This window comes from Enoplosus armatus, chromosome 10, assembly GCF_043641665.1.
Source record: "Enoplosus armatus isolate fEnoArm2 chromosome 10, fEnoArm2.hap1, whole genome shotgun sequence".
Classification (NCBI taxonomy): domain Eukaryota; kingdom Metazoa; phylum Chordata; class Actinopteri; order Centrarchiformes; family Enoplosidae; genus Enoplosus; species Enoplosus armatus.
Genome location: NC_092189.1, coordinates 20,496,941 through 20,515,701, shown reverse-complemented (window position 1 = coordinate 20,515,701; position 18,761 = coordinate 20,496,941). Strand labels below are relative to the sequence as shown.

General features: G+C 39.7%; 1 protein-coding gene across 1 annotated transcript in view; it reads left to right on the top strand.

Annotated features, from left to right (window-relative positions):
- The window catches only part of fstl5 (follistatin-like 5), a 125,927-nt gene extending 108,655 nt beyond the window's left edge, over window positions 1-17,272 (top strand). The window contains 4 exon segments of the mRNA XM_070913402.1: window positions 2,899-3,048; window positions 6,414-6,521; window positions 8,625-8,749; window positions 16,570-17,272. Of these exon segments, the coding sequence (XP_070769503.1) occupies window positions 2,899-3,048; window positions 6,414-6,521; window positions 8,625-8,749; window positions 16,570-17,272 (1,086 nt within the window).
- The last annotated feature ends 1,489 nt before the right edge of the window (window positions 17,273-18,761 follow it).

Here is an 18,761-nt window from a genome sequence, read left to right as displayed (position 1 = left end):
AAACACAGCAGGGCTGCACTTAGTCTGCATCAATCAATTTTTTTGCAAAAAGCTATATACACAACATAGATATATCAATCAGAAAGTTGATATTGCGTACATGTTAGCAAACAGTTGCCTCCAGCACCAGCAGACACAGAGCAACTTTAGCATTCATTTGGAGTCGTGTTTATGGCCGCCTTGTGTTTCTATGTCCAATATTCACCCTCCTTTTAACTCTGTTTTTGGTCTTCACTAACTCCTGAGGGGAATATCTGGCTGTACAGTGGATTTATCTGAGCCTTTTCATTGAAAACAGCTGCCTGCTGCTGAAATCGGTGCAGCGGTCAGACCGAACAGTAAAGTTGTTGGCCATAAATCAAAAATAATGATTTGAAAGATGCTAAAATGCTCTGTGGAGTTGTGAGGAACTGCAGTGTTTGTCATTACGAGCAACCTCTTTCATATTACATGTAGTACATTTTTCTATTGTTAATATAAAAATATTGATTAGTGCAGCTCTAAAGTGGTTATTTATAGTCACACATGTTCTTTTGGGTAGTGTTGCTGGCTACAGATAACGATGCCCAGTGGACGCGAAGGCCACCAGTCTGTTTAATTTAGTTAATTGACAGACCACATGCAGACAGAGGGCTTTTCACCTCTCAGCGGACTCTTTACACCCTGCCTCTACCACTAAATCACCGTTTATCAGCGAAGCTTTCAAGCAGCAAAATATTCAAAGCATGTTGCTGATAGATACCTGTTAGATTTACATGTGTTCTCGAATGGACGCTTTCCTCTGAGCTGCCTTTCATCCAGGAGCTCCACGCTTATTGGACGGCTGTTAGACATAAAGTGACGCTATGAATGCACAACAATCAGCCAAGTATTCCTCTGAGAGGTGTGTTTGTATTAGGGCATCAATCCAGTGCTGTCATGAGGGATTGCTTTGTGAACACATGAGGCAGCTCCCAGCTTGGCACTCACGCTTTCTCCATCACAGAGGAGCATTGATTGATTTGTTTATGGTAATCGCACAGCCGATCCATTATCCTTAACTACCATATAGAGTGTTTTACTGTGATACACCCAGTAGTGGGGAAACGAGGTCCTCTTGGAAAAACTGTGATGTAGCACAATGTTGGTACAACAGGAAATACAAGGGGAAAATCTGTTTAAACTAATCTTTTTTGAGAACAAATCATGGTGAAAAGCTGTGAACAATGAGTGTATATTCATGTCTGGTGAATCAGCATCTCCCAATGAGATGTTAATAGGTGTAAAAGCTTAAATTCCAGTTAGGTTAGCTGCCATTTGGAAAAACTGCCGTAAGCTTATAACACTTCGGATTGAGATCTTGGAGAAACACCTTGAGAGAAAAGAAGTGAGTGTGCTGCTACTTTGCTGTAAAGTTCCTCTTATTGACACTTTGGATATTGCCGCTTCACTGTTTTTTGCAGTTTTCCTCCCCACAGACGACTGATGTTGTGTCACAAATATATTAGCACTACAAATCATCCAGTGGCTTATAACTGGGAATATCAGAACCCTCGTATTTCTCAACATAGCTCATTAAATGTCATCATCCCCATTCACAAGTGAAAAGAAAAGAAATCCTTTTAAAATATATTTTGCAGTAGTATTTCTTTAACAGTTTCTGTTCAAGAGATACAGTACAGTACACTATTGTATTGTATTTCTGGCGTGGTTCCAGTGCTGCTATGCAGTTAAAAAATATATACTCTTCTGTATCTGGAGCATTTCCATAATAAAGGGGAAAAAACATATCTGCTGTCTTAAGAAGCTGTCAGTTACTACAAAAATTGCATACATGCTATGCACCCACACACATACAGACATATGCAACACACATAAACACAGGGAGGATTACTGCCGCCTCCATTCACACCCTCGGCTGGGCATCAGATGTTCGATTTCTCACCTCTTAAAGGTGCAATAAGTAAGATATTTACAGCCCCGTAGCACAAAATGACCACAGTGTGGGTCTGCAGGGGTTTCACAGGGTTCAATACCAATGACTCAACGATTACTTCAGCAAGTGCAGGGATTTCTGGCTTTTAAAAACTGACTTTCCCAACCTGTGTTAGATTGAAAACACTGACAGTTGGTGCTACAGCTAGGCGATGAAAGACAGCATTCTGCATCATGAAACAACCTCTTTACTTGGCGTTATTATTGCATGTCTGCCCAAATTAACCTGCTTTTTTACAGATAAAATACAGGAGACCGGTTGAGTGGGGGAGCTGAACTAGAGATGAGATACATTCTGCCAGTGATGCTGCTGCTCCCCTCATCCCCGATAGAGTTCATTGAAATTCATACATTACCTAATGCCCCGCTAACTGAGAGAAGTTGGCCTGTGGGAAGGCACCTGTCATTGACTGCCTGTGAGGTTGTAAATATGGGAGAAAGAGTTCATCCCGCCATGCTGGAGCCCTTCATTCATCCTTGCTGGCCAGCAGCTCCCTAAATCGTCCCACAGAGTCTGGAACAGACGACTGGGCAGAGCCTGGAGGCTTGGAGGGCCGGGGAGGGTGCGAAGGGGAGGAAAGCTCCAGAGACAGAAGGCCGGTTAAGGTTCCCGTTGGCCAGAAAGGCGAGAGCTGGCAGGACTGGAAGCTGAACAGCCGCAGATCGTCTGCAAGCTTTGTTCTGTGAATTATATGTGGAAAAAATGGGAGCGATTACAGAGATTTTTTCAGGACCTAGCAAAGCTCATTTATCTAAGTTGCCAAGATAACACGACTCACATCCACATAGGTGATAAGACTGCAAGTAGTAAACAACAGAATAGCGACTGGATGAAGATAATTGTTTTTTAATGAGACGTATTTCCTTGTGAAATGAAAAACAATTAGTTAACGATGAATGTGTGTGTGCTTTTGTTTCTTGCAGGAGGAGGTGTGCCCCACCTCACCAGGAGAGGAGGTTCAGAGGTGTGTGTGGTCATCAGCGGTCAACATCAAGGACAAGTTTATTTATGTGACACAGCCAACCTTGGATCGAGTGCTCATAGTTGACATCCAGTCTCAGAAGGCTGTCCAGGTAGTTTTCAGGTTAAATTGGAAAACCAGGTTCATGTCTATTTTGCCAGCAACACTTTAACAATGGCAGGGGGGGGGAATAAATAATCTTTCCTGTTTGTGCCTTTGTAAAAGTGAAGGTTCTTTCTAACAAATCTGCCTCCATCTGTGCCAGAAAACCTCAAGGTTACAAGAGGCAAGAGAGGTTTTTTCTCCTTCTCTTTGGAAAAAAAATGTTGATTGAATACAATAAATTTCACAAGAACCTTCAATGAATTGATTTTGTTGAATGAAGGACAAATATTTTCATGAAATCGTCCCTTCCACTCAGGATTCAGTTTGATGCAATACATCTTCTTTCATCCAGAAACTGGACTACATGCTCCAACCTTTACCCAGACTGCATGTGAACTTTATCCACAATTTTTTGGAAACAGTTTGTGCATTAGATACTTCTGGACTTAAAATATTCTACTTGAGTAATAATTTAGTAGGATACTAGAGTGAGGGCTGTTGTGCTGTTGAGTGCTGATTCTGGCCCTGCTGAGCTTCAGATGTAGGCAAGAGGCCGCATGCAAGACATGTCTGACAGGTGAATGACACTTCATTAGGTCTGTAAACAATGATATATGCTTTTTATATTCCTTAATGCACCACAGCTGCTCTAAGAACGAACTTTCCGCTCTAATTCTTAGCCTGCTTAGTGCTGACAGACTTTGTGTGTATGTAACGACATTACAACAACACTTGGGATCCTGATTGTGTGGACTGTGTTGTTTTCATGAATTGGTCGATTAGTTGCTTGGTAACAGGTGTAGGTGTAGGTCTGTCAGCCAATTGTAATGCAAGGTCCAATTTAAAGCCAGTATGTAGAATTGTATGTGATCTGGAATGTGCCAAAGGAAGAAATGTCTTTATTGGTACACAAAGCAATAACAAAAAAGGCTAATACGGCAATGAAAAAAAATAAACTAAAGAACTCTGTCAGAAGGCCATACCAAGGGCAAAAGCTGGTAAAGAAAATAAGCTTTTATTTAGCACAAAAAAGTATTTTCTTTGCAAAGAGCAATGTAGAAAAGATTCTCTTTGACCGCGATTGGACTGTGTGTTAAGGTAGTTCAACAGGACCAACAGAGTGGTTAAACCTCACATCAATTTCAGGAAAATGTTCCTGTGAAATGGTCACAAATATCATATCAATATTTTAAGTTGATCGACTTTTACTTTTAATTGGAACCTCCAGTATTTAAATGAAGTAGCTTGTGAGAAATAAGCTGTCAAAGAAAGTCTACACCTGTTAGTCTAATGTGTCAGATACATTTAATAAACATTTCATATCCTCTGCTGCTCATCTCATTTTCAGGTTGAGGCTACAGGTTGTGAACATTAATCAGGCTGACACTCAAAACTGTTTCTGCGGACAAAAGCTGATGACAGATCTGAATTAATTATTTGGGGTTTAATTATGTATAATTTTAGTTGCTTGAAAATGTTGAAAGCTATGAGGTATGATGAAGGGCATCAAAAGAATTCAGGTTAGATAAAATGTTATCAAACCCCAGCCCTATTTTAGCAGCAGACTTTTGGACTTCATCTGGGTCCACATGTGTTGGATTTCTCTACATGACAATGTCTTTTAGGTTTCTTATTTGTCCAAAGCCTCGGCAGTGCAGCATCCCTGCTCTCATCCACTTGCACTGAAAATCTAAAGTGCTGCTTTTCAGCTTTAAGATCAGTTTTCTCACCTTTAGTTCAACTGTTAACCCCTGACCTGACCTATTTCATACATACTGCAGCAGTCAAGACCTACACTTAACCGCCACACTGATGTGGTGACCAAGTAACCCCGAGACCCACCTCTTCATGGACACTGTAACCTGGCAACCCCTCATAGATACTGTAACATGGCAACACCTGCAGTTTTCCTCACAGATGGTGTAAGAGGCAATCCTTCAAACACTCTGCCACCTTGCAGCACCATTTATTTTTCCTGAGGGAATTTTATTTTTGCGAGGCAGGCTCGGGAGGTAGCACAGTTCTTATAAGACAAGATTCGGCACATTTCTAGCAAGCAGCGTTGAGTTAAATCATCTGTGTCAGTGGGTTTTTGGGTGTGTCAGGTTAATCCAGGGTTGCTTAGATCCCTGCAGATGTTTTTGACACTGTGATGGCTGTTTACAGCCCGTGAGCCTCTCAGGGACCTGCCAGTAAGCAGGTTGGTGTCCCAGAGACTGTCACAAGCTCATTATTCAGTCGCCTGGAGGTTTAGCTTCATTGCGTTATATTAGCAGTTGTTAATTAACCACCTGAAACCGTGTCTCGTCTCGAATAGAAAGAGGGACACGAGTTCTGGTTTTGGTTTCCCTGCTCTTCATTTTCTCATTGAATCATTAATATGATTGACGTGCGTAAAGTAATAATAATGAGCAAATTCCATTTTGAAATTTGTAACCAATTAAATACTCGGTGAAGACTTTTTAATGAGCAGATTGTATTTTGCGTGTTATAACCAATTAATTGCAAAGTGCACACGGATAAATGTTGTTGTAATGTTTTCTCTGACAGATCCGCAGTCGTGCTAGAGTTCTGCGAGCATATTGGCGGAGGATCTTGATGATCTTCCTCAGCCAGAAAGAAGTTGTTAGTCAAGAGAAAAAGAACACCATGAACACCTGTTTTCTCCGATGACTACATGCTCAGAGATTAGTTAGGATTCAACAGATATTCTCATCTTATTTGCAATAACCCTCTCTGGAGCTGTTTGCTCTCTCAGTGAAACAATATATATTTTGCCAAGGTAAACAATACTATTAGGGCTCCATAGTAAAAAAAATAGTATAGAAAATAAATTGCAGTCAAAGGGGATAGTGGGAATACAGGTTTACAATAATTCTCTTTAAAAAATGATTGCTTTTTCTTGCTGGTTGTAGCTACTGCATGTATTCTTCTCCCATGTGCTTTCCCTATTCCCTTTGAGCTGACTGTCTGCACACAGGTGGACATAATGCATGAGGAGTGCTTTTCTGTCACATGATGCGACTCATCTATTGTTCTGAATTGGAATATTGCCGTCGAGTGTCAGGGAACGGATAAAGACTCAAAGCAATTACTTCAGTGTGGTAAAGCAATTGTGTCTGTCACCACTTGATTTGAAATGCAGCTCAACACCGAAAACACCTTTATTCATAAAAAGCACACCTCCAGTCCGCCTTGTTAAAAGACAACTTGCTCCTGTCAACTGTTGATGCATTAGTCTGCAGGAAAAACTTTTCAAAAGCATTACCACTGCACATCAAAGAGGGATCTCTTCAAAGTCTAGATTGCCTTGGATTTTGTTATTCTGTGGCCCTGCTGTCTTTAAAGGTTTGGTTGTGTGTCCCCCTCCAGACGGTCAGCACTGACCCTTACCCTGTGAAGCTTCACTATGACAAATCTCACGACCAGGTGTGGCTGCTCAGCTGGGGAGACATGGAGAAGAACTTCCCTACTCTCCAGGTAAGTCCACAATTCAGTTTGTTACATTCAAATGTTGTTTTTTCCTCTGCAGAGTTTTCTCCTTGTGAAATGGTAGAATGAGACAAAAAGCAGTCATTCGGCATTGTCAGGAATTTGAATCAAGGTTAGCAAAGGGACAGTACATATGTTTGCACAGGTTCTTGTTTCTTGTATATGTCTGGTCAGATTATTATTTTATGTCTTGATTGATAAAATGCCCATCACAATTTCCCTGAGCCCAAAGTCATGTATTCAAATTGCTTGTTTTGTCCGGTCAACAAAACCAAAACCCAAAGAAATTCAGTTTACAATATATAAAACCGATAAGCAGAAAATACTCACATTTAAGTGGCTGGTACCAGCAAATGTTTGGCATTTTTGCTTGAAAAGTGATTCAGACAACTAATTGAATATCAAAATAGTGATCGATTAATTGACATATTCTATAGATATCATGTGTGAAATGTTTTTCATATAGACTCTAAAGCGAGGTCATAAAAACCACAGTGATCAATTATATTCACACTGATGAACTTTATTCTACCTCCAACAAATACACATACGGTATAATGTAAATAACCTTATAATCACCATCTTGGCAGGGCATTACAACTAATTAAACGTGAATTCCTCCAACTTGTCCTGTTTGTCTCCTTTTCCCAATATGATATGAAAGTGGCATTGATCACTGCTGCCTCTCTGGGACTTTCAATTGTTGATTTGCTTGTCTGGCTTGATGAGGGCCAATTAATAGTCACTTACAGTGCAATGTGTCTGTAAGTGACTATTAACTATTTGGACAGTGACACATTTTCAATTGTTTTGGCTCAAAACTCCAACACATTGGATTTGAAATCAAAACAATGACTGTGGGGGGAAAGTGCTGATCGGTCACATCTATAGTGTGAAAAAGATCTGCTGATAACAAACGTTTGGATTACTTTTCTTTTTTTAAGACGTGTGACCCTGATATTTACTCAGTTGTTTATTAATTATCTCAAACAAAATGTTTTTGGCTTTTGTGTGTGACAGATACACCAACATGATGTACCATGTTCTCATATAAAAGTCAGTATTCAGATAATGGCCAACAGGGACACATAAAGGCCACTTGCTAATAAAAGGCTGAGGAATTACCTGTAGCTTTCTACAACAGCACACATGGTAGATGTAGTATAATGTTTATTTATTTATTTATATAATGTATAGTCATATTATACTCACCACGCTGCTGCTCTGAGTTGCTCTTTTTTCACTGAAAATCATGTTTTCATACTGTAATTAATTCCAGTCGTTTTGTAACGTGAACAAAATTTAGTTTTTTTTGTTCACATTAAAAGCCTACCTGTAAAGGGAAGGGTGCAAGACCTTTAAAAAGGGTTAGACTTCCTACACGGTTCACCTAATATGGATTTAAACACCCTGAAATTAAAGCTGAAAGTCAGCACTTCATGTCATTACTGTTTTATTTCAGATCCATTGTGCTGGAGTACAGAACCAACACAGCAAAAATGTGCCACTGTCCAAATACTTACTGATTACACTGTATGTCAGCGTGACACAGTTTGAAGATGCTGCAAAATAGAATCAACAAATATGTGCTGAAATGGCAATTAAGTAAATTGAATATCTTTGGTTTCCTAGTTTCCTCTGAAAGTCAACTTGATTCGGCTCGAGTGTTGAGTGGTTTTACTTGCTTGCCATCGTGTGCACAGAAATTCACAATGCGGGGTTTGCTTTGTGCATTGTGACACAATCAAAGCAAACCCTGCCTACACACAAGCACATGTCTGCATGCTTCCATGCATGCACAAATATTATTTAGACTCCAGTGACAACAGCACACATCACCTCCCACTGTGAAGCGCCACCATCTCAATGGAGCACCGGAGCAAAGATAACCGTGATAACAACATATTAAGTGCTTTATTTGATTGGACATTGGTTTGGTATGAAACTGAAAAATAAAGTATTACTCCCTTTTGGTTATAAGCTAAAAATAAGTACACGTTACATACTCAAATGAGTAGAAACCAGCAGCACTGAGTGTATTTATCAGGCTCATGTTTAACACCCACCTTATTCTCTGTTGGTGTTCACCAGGTGATCAATCAAGCCAGTGGAAGAGTCTCCCACCACACTGTACACACACAGCCGGTCGGCAGGCGCTTCGACAGGGTGGACGACTTCTTCATTCCCGCCTCCAGCCTCATCATTAACCACATCAGGTACGTCCAGTACGATCCAAGAACACTCCTAATGCAAATGGATTTGCAATTTAAATTCACCCCATTGGCATTTTATTCACTTTTTTTTTCTCCTAGACTCAATACTACAATAATGATTTGGATGGGCATTTCGTGTGAGAGTGAGTGTGTGCTTGTCCGTTAATGCAGTAATGGAGAAAAAGCCCAGTGGTCATCTGTGTTGCAGAGGAGGCGGTGGCAGATCACGTGAAATATTTCTAGAAATAACGTTAACATCCGCTGTGGAATTAACTACTAAAAGACCAGTCTTGTAATTCTGCCAGTAAGGACGGACAATATAAACACTGATCACAATGGAAGCATTTCCTCAATTAAAAAAAATGACAAAACTTCAACACACTGTTGATAAGTTACATTGCTTGATTCTGTATCACATCACACAAACAAAGCTACCAAAATCATACGGCAGACTTTTCAGACGGGCACATTTTCCCGAACATACACAGCAGTGTTGGTTGAGTTAGCTAAACACACCACATGCTATTGTTTTGTTGTCAGAAGTCATAATTGGTTCAGAGAGATGAATGCCTCCTCTGATGAACTGTTCAGCAGTCACAACAACCTTAAACATAAAGAGCTGTTGTAGATAAATCATGTGATCATATGGTGTAGCCATACTTTGGCTGCTTAAAGTCCAGTTTGGCCATGAAGTGAATGTGACTAAAACTAACAATCATTTTTATTATCAATTAATTATCATCTCGGTTAATCATTTAGTTTATAAAATGTCAGAAAATAGTGAAAATCTTAACCAAATGTCCCAGTGACGTTTTCAAATTTCTTGATTTGTCCAAATCCCCAAAATATTCAGTTTACAGATATGACACAGAAAAACCTGTGGCATTTTCTACTTGAAAAATTACTTAAATGGTTCATTGATTTTGAAAATTGTTGTAAATGTTCTGTCGATCGATTAATTAAATATAATTTTAGCTTAAGTGAGACCGTCCCAAGCGGCGCTAGGCTTCTTAAAGTCTGACACGAAACAGATTGGTGTGTGTATTGCTAACTCAACAAAACGCTGTGCCAACAAAGACGGTAAATACCACAAAGAGTATGAAGCATCATCACTCAATACGAGTCTCAAACACAAACAGCAACATTAAAATCTTTTCTTCATGTTATTTTTTAGTTTCTGAATGTACAACTAGGGCATTTAAGCTTTAGGGAATCTTAAAGCTCAACAGAAATAGTGACTTAATTTATGTTGTGATATGTATCTATCAACTAATTGGAAAAAAACTGTAATAGTATTTGTATATAGTATATATCTGTAAGTATTTTCCCATATCTCCCAGCTCTACCTGGCAGGCTGGACCATCTGTAGCTGGTGAGAAACAATGTTAAACAATGTGCTCAGTGTTTGAGCACATTGCTTTTACCAGCCATGTCACTAAAGCAAGGGTAGGCAGTGTAATTATGTTGCTAATCATCCAGAATGGTAAGTAAATGCGGATGATCATCATGTGGACCGAGCAGTGAATGCAGCCTTAACTCAGCACAGCCTCATTTTAAATGCCAGGCACATTTTGTGTGTGAGAAGATTCTTTAAATCTACAGACAGCCCACATGAACTTTAAAAAACTGAATCAGCTATGATGTTTATAGCTGCTGACATTTTGTCTTTGACAATATCAGAAACAAATCAGAAAGAAAGCGATTTAATCACAACACCTGCCTCCTCAGTATTGACGCTAAAGTCCCCAGATGCTTTGTGGCAAATGGTCAAAGAGGCTGGTTCTTCTTGAATAACACTAATCATATAAGTTATTAGCGCACTTTGACTAGGATTACTCATTTATCATTGTTATTTCTGTGATTTTACCAAGACAAGGTAACAATTCTGTGTGATGCTACAAAGACAGGTGGACAGCTCTCCTACTCTAACATCTGAGTTAATCAACAACAAAGCACAACTGTGCTGAATTCAGAGTGCATCAAAATGCTGCTGTGGTTTTTATGAGGAGTGCAGTTGTCTCACTCAGCTTAACGTGGATGGAGAAAAGCCGCTCCCAAACGCTTGACTAATGTCATGGAGAGGCCAGGAACAAGCAGGAGGTCTGGAGGATTTCAGGATGTTAACGGTCTCCTGGAGAGGAGGAGTAAGGAGTCCTGTGTGTGTGTGTGTGTGTGTGTGTGTGTGTGTGTGTGTGTGTGTGTTGTGGGTGGGGGTTGCTGGCACAGCTGTAATTAGATCCACTGAGACCTGCAGGGAAGATTACAGGAAAGCATGGCCGCATTTTATTTGAAAAATTTTGGTTGAAAATTGTTGTCTTTATCAACTTAGTTGCTCATCAGTTTTGATGCTTTTAAAAGTAAGCTTACTGTATGTTACTGCTACTGCCACGTCCTCTTATTATGAATGTTGTTTACGGGGCTAAAACGTGAAACACAATACCTGAACATTTACCTTCACGTAGTATAAATGTGGTGCTGCTCACGTGTGTAGCGCTCGTGGCGTTCATCTTTACAACCATCCAGATTAAAATGCTTTCTCACTGTAAGGCTGCAATTCTGTGGACAGAGCAATATGGATAAAATCATCTGTCACAGTGCGCAGTACTTTCTGTCATTTTAAGGGCTGCAAATGATTATTTTCATAACTGATTATTTTCTCAATTAATCATTTAGTCAGAAAACTGTGAAAAATGCCCAAGGTCAAGTCATCAAATTTTGTGTTTTGTCAGATTAACACTTCCAAACCCAAAGATGATTCAATTTCCTGTAATGTTAAGACGACAAAAACAGCAAATTCTGGAACCAGCAAGTATTTTTACTTTACTTAAATAACTTGAACAATTAATCCATTATCAAGAAAGTTGCTGAACAATTTTCTTTTGATCGATTAATCATTGCAGCTCAAATTTTTATGATCAATTAGTCTCACGATTTGTTTAGTCTATAAAACGTCAGAAACTAGTGAAAACACAAACAAGCAACTCAAGTTCCCAGAGTTGCTTGTTTTATCCAACAAACAGTCCAAAACTCCCAAAGACGGAGAGAAGCAGCAGGGAATGTTTTGAGCATGAAACAATTCATCGTAAATCAAAATGGTTCCTGATTAATTTTCCTTCAATCGACCAAATGATTAATCAAGTACTTGTTTCAGCACTAGTAGTTTTATGTTGTGATATCAATATATTATATATCATGATATAGTAACATTTCTGAGAAGAAATCACTGAAAAACTCTTCTGTTGTCTGTTTTTGGCTAATCCAGCAAATTCATGCTAACTTAAAATCTAATATGAATAATGCCAAAGCAAATGATCAAGGTCATTGATTTGCAACATTGCCCGATATTAATTAATACAACAAGATATATTAAAGTGATAGCTAAAACACATATTGTCATTTAGCTCAACCCTAACTGATATGAATTGATATGTAATTTGTAATAATAATAAAAAAGATAAGAAATGTAAATGTACAGAGTGCACCTGTACAAAATAATGCAGTACTATACAACATCCCTGCAATGTGCATTAGTGTTTCTGATATTTTGTCCTCAGACAAACTGAGGCTTCATTTATTATGTGACTCACTAAATTTAGCAAAGTAGTCTGCTGTATATTTGCCAGGAGATATATATGTGTGTGTGTGTGTGTGTGTGTGTGTGTGTGTGTGTGTGTGTGTGTGTGTGTGTGTGTGCGCACAGATGTTTTTTATTCGGACTGCTGTTTTTATTGCAGATATTAGGGAAGTTTAAATTAACTGCTGCCTTGTGGCTCAGATTTTATTTTGTTTTGTTTTTTTTGATCAAGTACCCACACAGCCATTTGTCTGCTGGCAGGAACGCAGCATTGATTAGTCGATTTAGCAACATGAGCAGTGTGTGCACAGCCAACATATATTCACTAACTTCCGGGGATTGTTTAATGACTGGGGATTCCCCAAGCAACTACCAAAAAGCGAGCAGGAACTTCTGGGGGCCGTCATTCATTAAAGCCATCGACTTACAGTCAGGCAAGTCTGCATGTCAGCAAAAAAAGCTGTTATTTCTTATTTTTACCCACATCTACAATACCCTGCCAGACAGCCTTTTGGCAAAACAAGCCAAGCGAGATGTTGATTCGATGCTTCAGCGCTGGAGGATGGGTGAACAACAATTGCTGTGTTATAGATATCTTTGACTGTGCAGCGTTCATTGTTCTGTTCCATGTTCAAGAATTTCGCCCTAAGGATCTTCAACTGAACTGCAGAGCAAAGTGTTCAGACCCAGTCATTTCTAAACTGAAAATATTGACATGAAGATAAGATGCTAAAATGTGAAGGAGCTTTAGATAACATAACCCTGTTGTGCAGAACCAGGGAGAGATCTTTAATGCATTAATCATTTGTACAAACGACAAACAGCAGCTGTCAGTTTGGCTGAGAGCAATCTGGGTCTGCCAATGAAGCCACCCAGCTGTGTTCACATTAGAGCGAGGCCAAACAATGTCTGATTATGAATTTATTATACATGAAAAAAGATCTTGCTGTTGGTGAAAATAATATTTTTATTGCAGGATAAATGCGGCATTGACCTTTAGCTTCCAAGCACGTTACTAGTATCACAGTATGTGTGCACTACCCATTGATCCATCACAACAGCCACAATATTGAATACAATCCATAGCAAAACAATTTCAACAGTGTTTGACAGGCAGTGGTAATAATATTGATCTGTAAATCATCGGCTCTGTCTCCCAGTGGATGAGAATGGCAAAATGGTTTTTCATGTTTAAACTGCACAGTACATTTTAAAAATGACTTTTCTCTCAAGTCTCACCTGTCCTGGAGCTTACTTTTTAATTTAGAGGGGGCACAGGAGGACCAAGAACCACCCTATTTAGTGTCAGAGACCTTTCTTTGATTTTAATCTAAGAAATTTTGCTTTCCAAGTCACATGAAGCCCATTTGGTTGGTTTGACTTAAAAGCTGAGACCTACAATCTCCCGACTGTTAAATTAAAAGATACGTCTGTCCTCATTCAGTTAGTCATTCATGAGTCTCATCTAAGACTCCCTTCTAGAATAACTCATAAAATAAATGTTGAGGTAATATCAGTTTCCAGTGGAGGTAAATCCAGTTCTAAAATAAAGATAAAGATGAAGTGATTTCATTCAATTGAAAATCCTTGAAACAATATGATCATCTGTAAGTGACAGATTTAATATATGTTTAAATGACACACACACACAGAAAGACATGTTTTGTAGTGAATCCAAGAACTATGAAGCCTAGTAGTCAAAGTTTCACTGTTTCTTTTGCTCTACATTAACACTCAATGTCAGCTTCCTGTAGCAATAGAAACTGAAGTTTCAGGTCAGTTAGGGAGGAGCACACAGAGTGTTAGCAGTTATGTTGAGGTATTGAGGTGCTCACAGATACTCTTACTTAATTCCTCTATGTTAAAATTGTTCCGTTAATGTATATTGGTCTTTTATTAGGCACACATGTACTGTGTAGCCCATCGTTAATGCAGCGCAAAATTAACAGTGAAAGTTGTCAGGCCATGGACAATCTAATTTAAATGGGCTGTTTTGATTTTGGACAGAGACACGTGGATGTACCTCAGATTTTGCTTCTTTTCCATGTTAGAAAAAACGTCTTGTTATCTGTGACATCCCTTAAGCTTGACAGACACTGCACGTTTTCTTGATTTGAGTTAAGTCACTCTACAGGTTTTATTCTGCCTTTCTGCACGGCCAGAGTGTACAGCTTCTACGCTCACGATGAACGTAAACAGAACCTCAGATCTGTTTTGTCCATTGACAGTTCCAGGAAATCTTTATGAAAATAAGACGATTGCAGAGAAAGGCAGAATGACTTTGCGCAATTTTACCTTGAACCGAAAGTAAGAAGAAGAATAAGAAAACTGAGGAGCCACAGATGGGAACAATAAGGCTCGTCTGTTTTCAGCAAACAATCAAGACTACAGGTGGTCACAGAATGTTAAAACAAGCTCACTACAGTTTATAACAGATCTTATGACAGCAGCCACGTGGGAAATCTGATCACAGAACTACTCAAAATGGAGACAGCCAGCCAAAATTTCAGACGAGCCAGAAATTCACCCGATGGTCCGACAGCTACTAAACGTCTAAGCTCAATTCTAAAGTCAGCAATTTGGGTTAAAAATGTGGCTTAATCCATCCAGTGTCCGGCGTTACCTATATGTTAAAGATCGTTTAGAATTATATTGTTCATTTGTGTGCACAAAGTTTTGTTCTTCTTCATGGCCTCATTAAAAAAAAGAAGAAATCCCCACACTGATCTCGTCTTTTTTACAAGCTCAGTTTAGCCCCCTGCCTGGACCCAGTGGACACAACGATGTCTGGATCAATGATTTCCTCCGCAGGGATGATAATGGGCTCCATGGTTTTCAAATAGCCATTTTCTGTTCACAGGTACAGACAGCTTGAGGTTCAAATGGCATAAAAGATGATGAATGACGGCAAGATGGAAGTGCCTGTCAGCATCGATCAGCTGGTATTCACAGTTAATTGAGGCCTGTCAGCTCCCTGCATATTCTTCCTCAACTCTGCTCAGCTGTAAAAATGTAATGTGCCATTAACAGATTCTTTGGGTTTTTGTAACGAACAGCATTATCACTGATCCATGACCACATATAAAACTGCTATAATTCTATTAGAGGGGAAAGTGTTGATAATGCTATACTGCCTATATGAAGACTGTCAGGGACTAGAATTTGGCTGTTGAAGGGCTTAAATGGACCTCTAAGCAACATTTAATTATTTCTCCTGAACATTTCTTTAACAGTATGCCAGTTCAATTTTCATAATTACCCAGTACAAATCAATTTGCATTTCTCCTTTCAGGTTGACTTCATCTTGATATGCGGATTGTGCTGCTTTATTTTAAGATGTTACCACTTGCTGCTTAAGAATTCATGAGCCTCAGAAAACAAAAGGAATCAACACTCTTTACTGGCACCTTCCTTACTTAAAATATTGAAAACGGATTTTCAGACAAAATGCATGATTAAATTACCTTTTTAATTTTCTTTTACACAGTATGTATAAGATTCCCTGCTGTCTTAGCAAAAAATGGGCTCGATTGTTGGTGCAGGCAGCAGTCAGGTTCAGCCTACTCTTCTGTTGCAGAGATTGTAGCCACGATAACATCAGTATGCTAACATGCTGATATTTAGCTGGTATAATGTTTACCATGTTCACCATCTTAGTTTAGCTTGTTAGCATGCTAAGTAGCCCTAAACACAGAGTACATCTGAGGCTGATGGGATGAAGGATAAGTTAAAAATGTGACTTGATGATGGTGTTAGATGAGTTAAGGGATCACAATGGTTATTATTCCATTCATCGTGAGGGGAACATGAATGTCTGTACCATATTTCATGACAAACCTTCCAACATTTGTCAAGACATTTCCCCAAAAATGTGAACCTCATGGTGGTTAGAGGAAAAGTTAGATACATCATCTCATCTCATCTGTCTATAGAGAAATGCATCCGTCCACCAAGTAGATGATGTGTTTCACTGGATAAGTAAAAACTGTGCCAGTGCCGGTGGCACTTCATTCAAGTTTGGTCATCATCAGACTTAGCAGGCTTCATCCTCTGAGAACCATGAATGTCTGCACACAATTTCATGACAATCCATCCAATAGTTGATATAGATATTTCAGACTGGACCAAAGTGGTGTACGAGACTGACCGACACTGCCATCTCTAGAGTCACGTAACAAATCATAATTTGGGTTTACAAGAAGACAAAATGTGTTATTGATTAAATCTTTTTCTTTGTTTTTCTCCACAGATTTGGCCTCATCCTTCATCGAAATGAGCCCGTTCTCCACAAGATCGACCTGGAGACGACATCGTATGTGAAAAACATCAGCTTACGGGAGTATAACTGCATCCCCAAGTCTGTAGCCTACAGCCATCTCGGCGGCTACTACTTTGTCAACTGCAGGCCCGACTCCACCAGCGCCACGCAGCCCCAGCTCGTCTTGGACAGTGTAACAGATAGCGTGATCGGCCAAAACCGTGACGTCACCGGCACGCCCTACGTGTCTCCAGACGGCCACTACCTGGTCACTGTCGACGATGGCGACGGCCTGATGAGAATCCAGATGATCTCAGAGCGGGGAGAGATCCAGGAGCCCTTTGACATCCACACCAACCTTCACCTGTCTGATCTGGCCTTCCAGCGCTCCTTCACGGAAGTCCACCAGTACAACGTGTTCGGCAGCTCCGGCCGCCAAACTGACGCTCTGTTTGTGGAGCTGAGCAGCGGCAAAGTCAAGATGATCAAGAGCTTGAAAGAGGCCACCAAGTCGTTCGAGTGGCCGTGGAGCAGTAGGAACAGGGTAATGGCGGGCAGCGGACTGTTCGGACAGTACCTCATGACCCCGTCCAGAGAGTCCCTCTTCATCCTGGACGGACGGCTCAACAAGCTCAACTGTGAGATCACTGATGTCCTCAAAGGCAACGTGGTGGTGTGGGTTGGGGAGTCTTAGGTCATAACGTCAAGACCCAATGAGCTTTCTTTTCCTCAAAGGTACTGTTGCTCTGAATTCTGTTGCAGATTTTTTAATTTTGTGGGAGCGCAATAGTGAAAACCACAGATTCAGAAACCAAATTGACCATTTGTAAGTCCAATGGATGAGGGACTGTCATCCAAACAAAATATAGATAAAAATACATGTAAGGGAGTAATCGATTGATATTGTCTTGAAGCCAAGTTAAAACCTTTTTTTTTTCCCACTGGGTGGTTCTTGTTTATGTCAACATAAAGTTGCTTGCTGGTAATCTTTTTCAGGAAAATTGGTATGAATCCGTAAATATGTGCAACTTTGCATTATTATTCACAATTGGTTGTATTCAGTGTGTGGGAATGCTGTAGATAATCTCCGAACGAAACTAATATTTAAGTGAATTGGCAGAAATAGATATATATATATACTGTATATGTCCGGATTAACTCTTGTAATTTAAGTTTACCCATCCCCAACTTTTTCCTGTGCCTTCAAGGAAAATTCCCCTCCATCAGAGGAATTAGCGTAATTATTCCCAGTGTGACTGCAGACTACACCTCTTCCTTTGACCCCTCCATTCGTGGTGAGCGTGGTTCCTCACAACTCTACCGCTCTCGTCTATCCGTCCCTCTAACGCAGCCGACTCAGTCTAATTAAAACGAGCCCTTGCTGTGATCCCATCCTGTTTGAAGTGGAGACTAAGGGACTGAGTGGTTCATTATGGTTATGCGATCTGTAACCTTTGATCCGAAATCATAACCAGCGTTGGAAGGTTTTGAATTATATAAATATTGTTTTTTTTTCCTTTTTAGTCCAAAGCAGAAAAATGAAAGTCAGTGGCAATGTTAGTTAAATTGTACCAGCTTTATTCACTACACATTGTGAAATTTTGAGTATTTCAAAATGTTCCTTAGCAATGAGTCAATAGAGCACTCGCGTGTGAAGAAAATCCATAACGTTAATATCCCTGGACCAAAAAAAAAAAAAAAAAGGAAAGGAAAGCTATCTTAGAGTATAATAGAATGAACTGTTGCAAACATGCATTGTCTGCTCTGGTTGACAGCATGTTTCAACTGGATGTTTTAATGTGAAGTAATGATGAGCTAGCACACTGGTGGGTAGTTGTATTGTGTAGAGGGTCTTTGAGGATAAGCTTTGAATATGAGAAACAACTCTCTCTGAATGCTCCTGCGGTAGAAACATAGCCGGAGAGTCAATGAAACAGTTTCCTAGCTGGACACATTTCTATGCATTTTCACCCTGGCACTCTATGACTCTGTGAATCACAATGGGCAACTGTATCTCAAATTTAGTACGGATTTTTGATGTGTACAGATTATATAAGTCATAAGTCATTCTGTCTTTCCTGTTTGATCTTACTCGTATATATTTTGATTTTGACTTAATTTTATCTTTTTTCTTCCCCCGTCACATGTTGTTTTCTGACCTTTAAACCCGACTGTACTGCTGA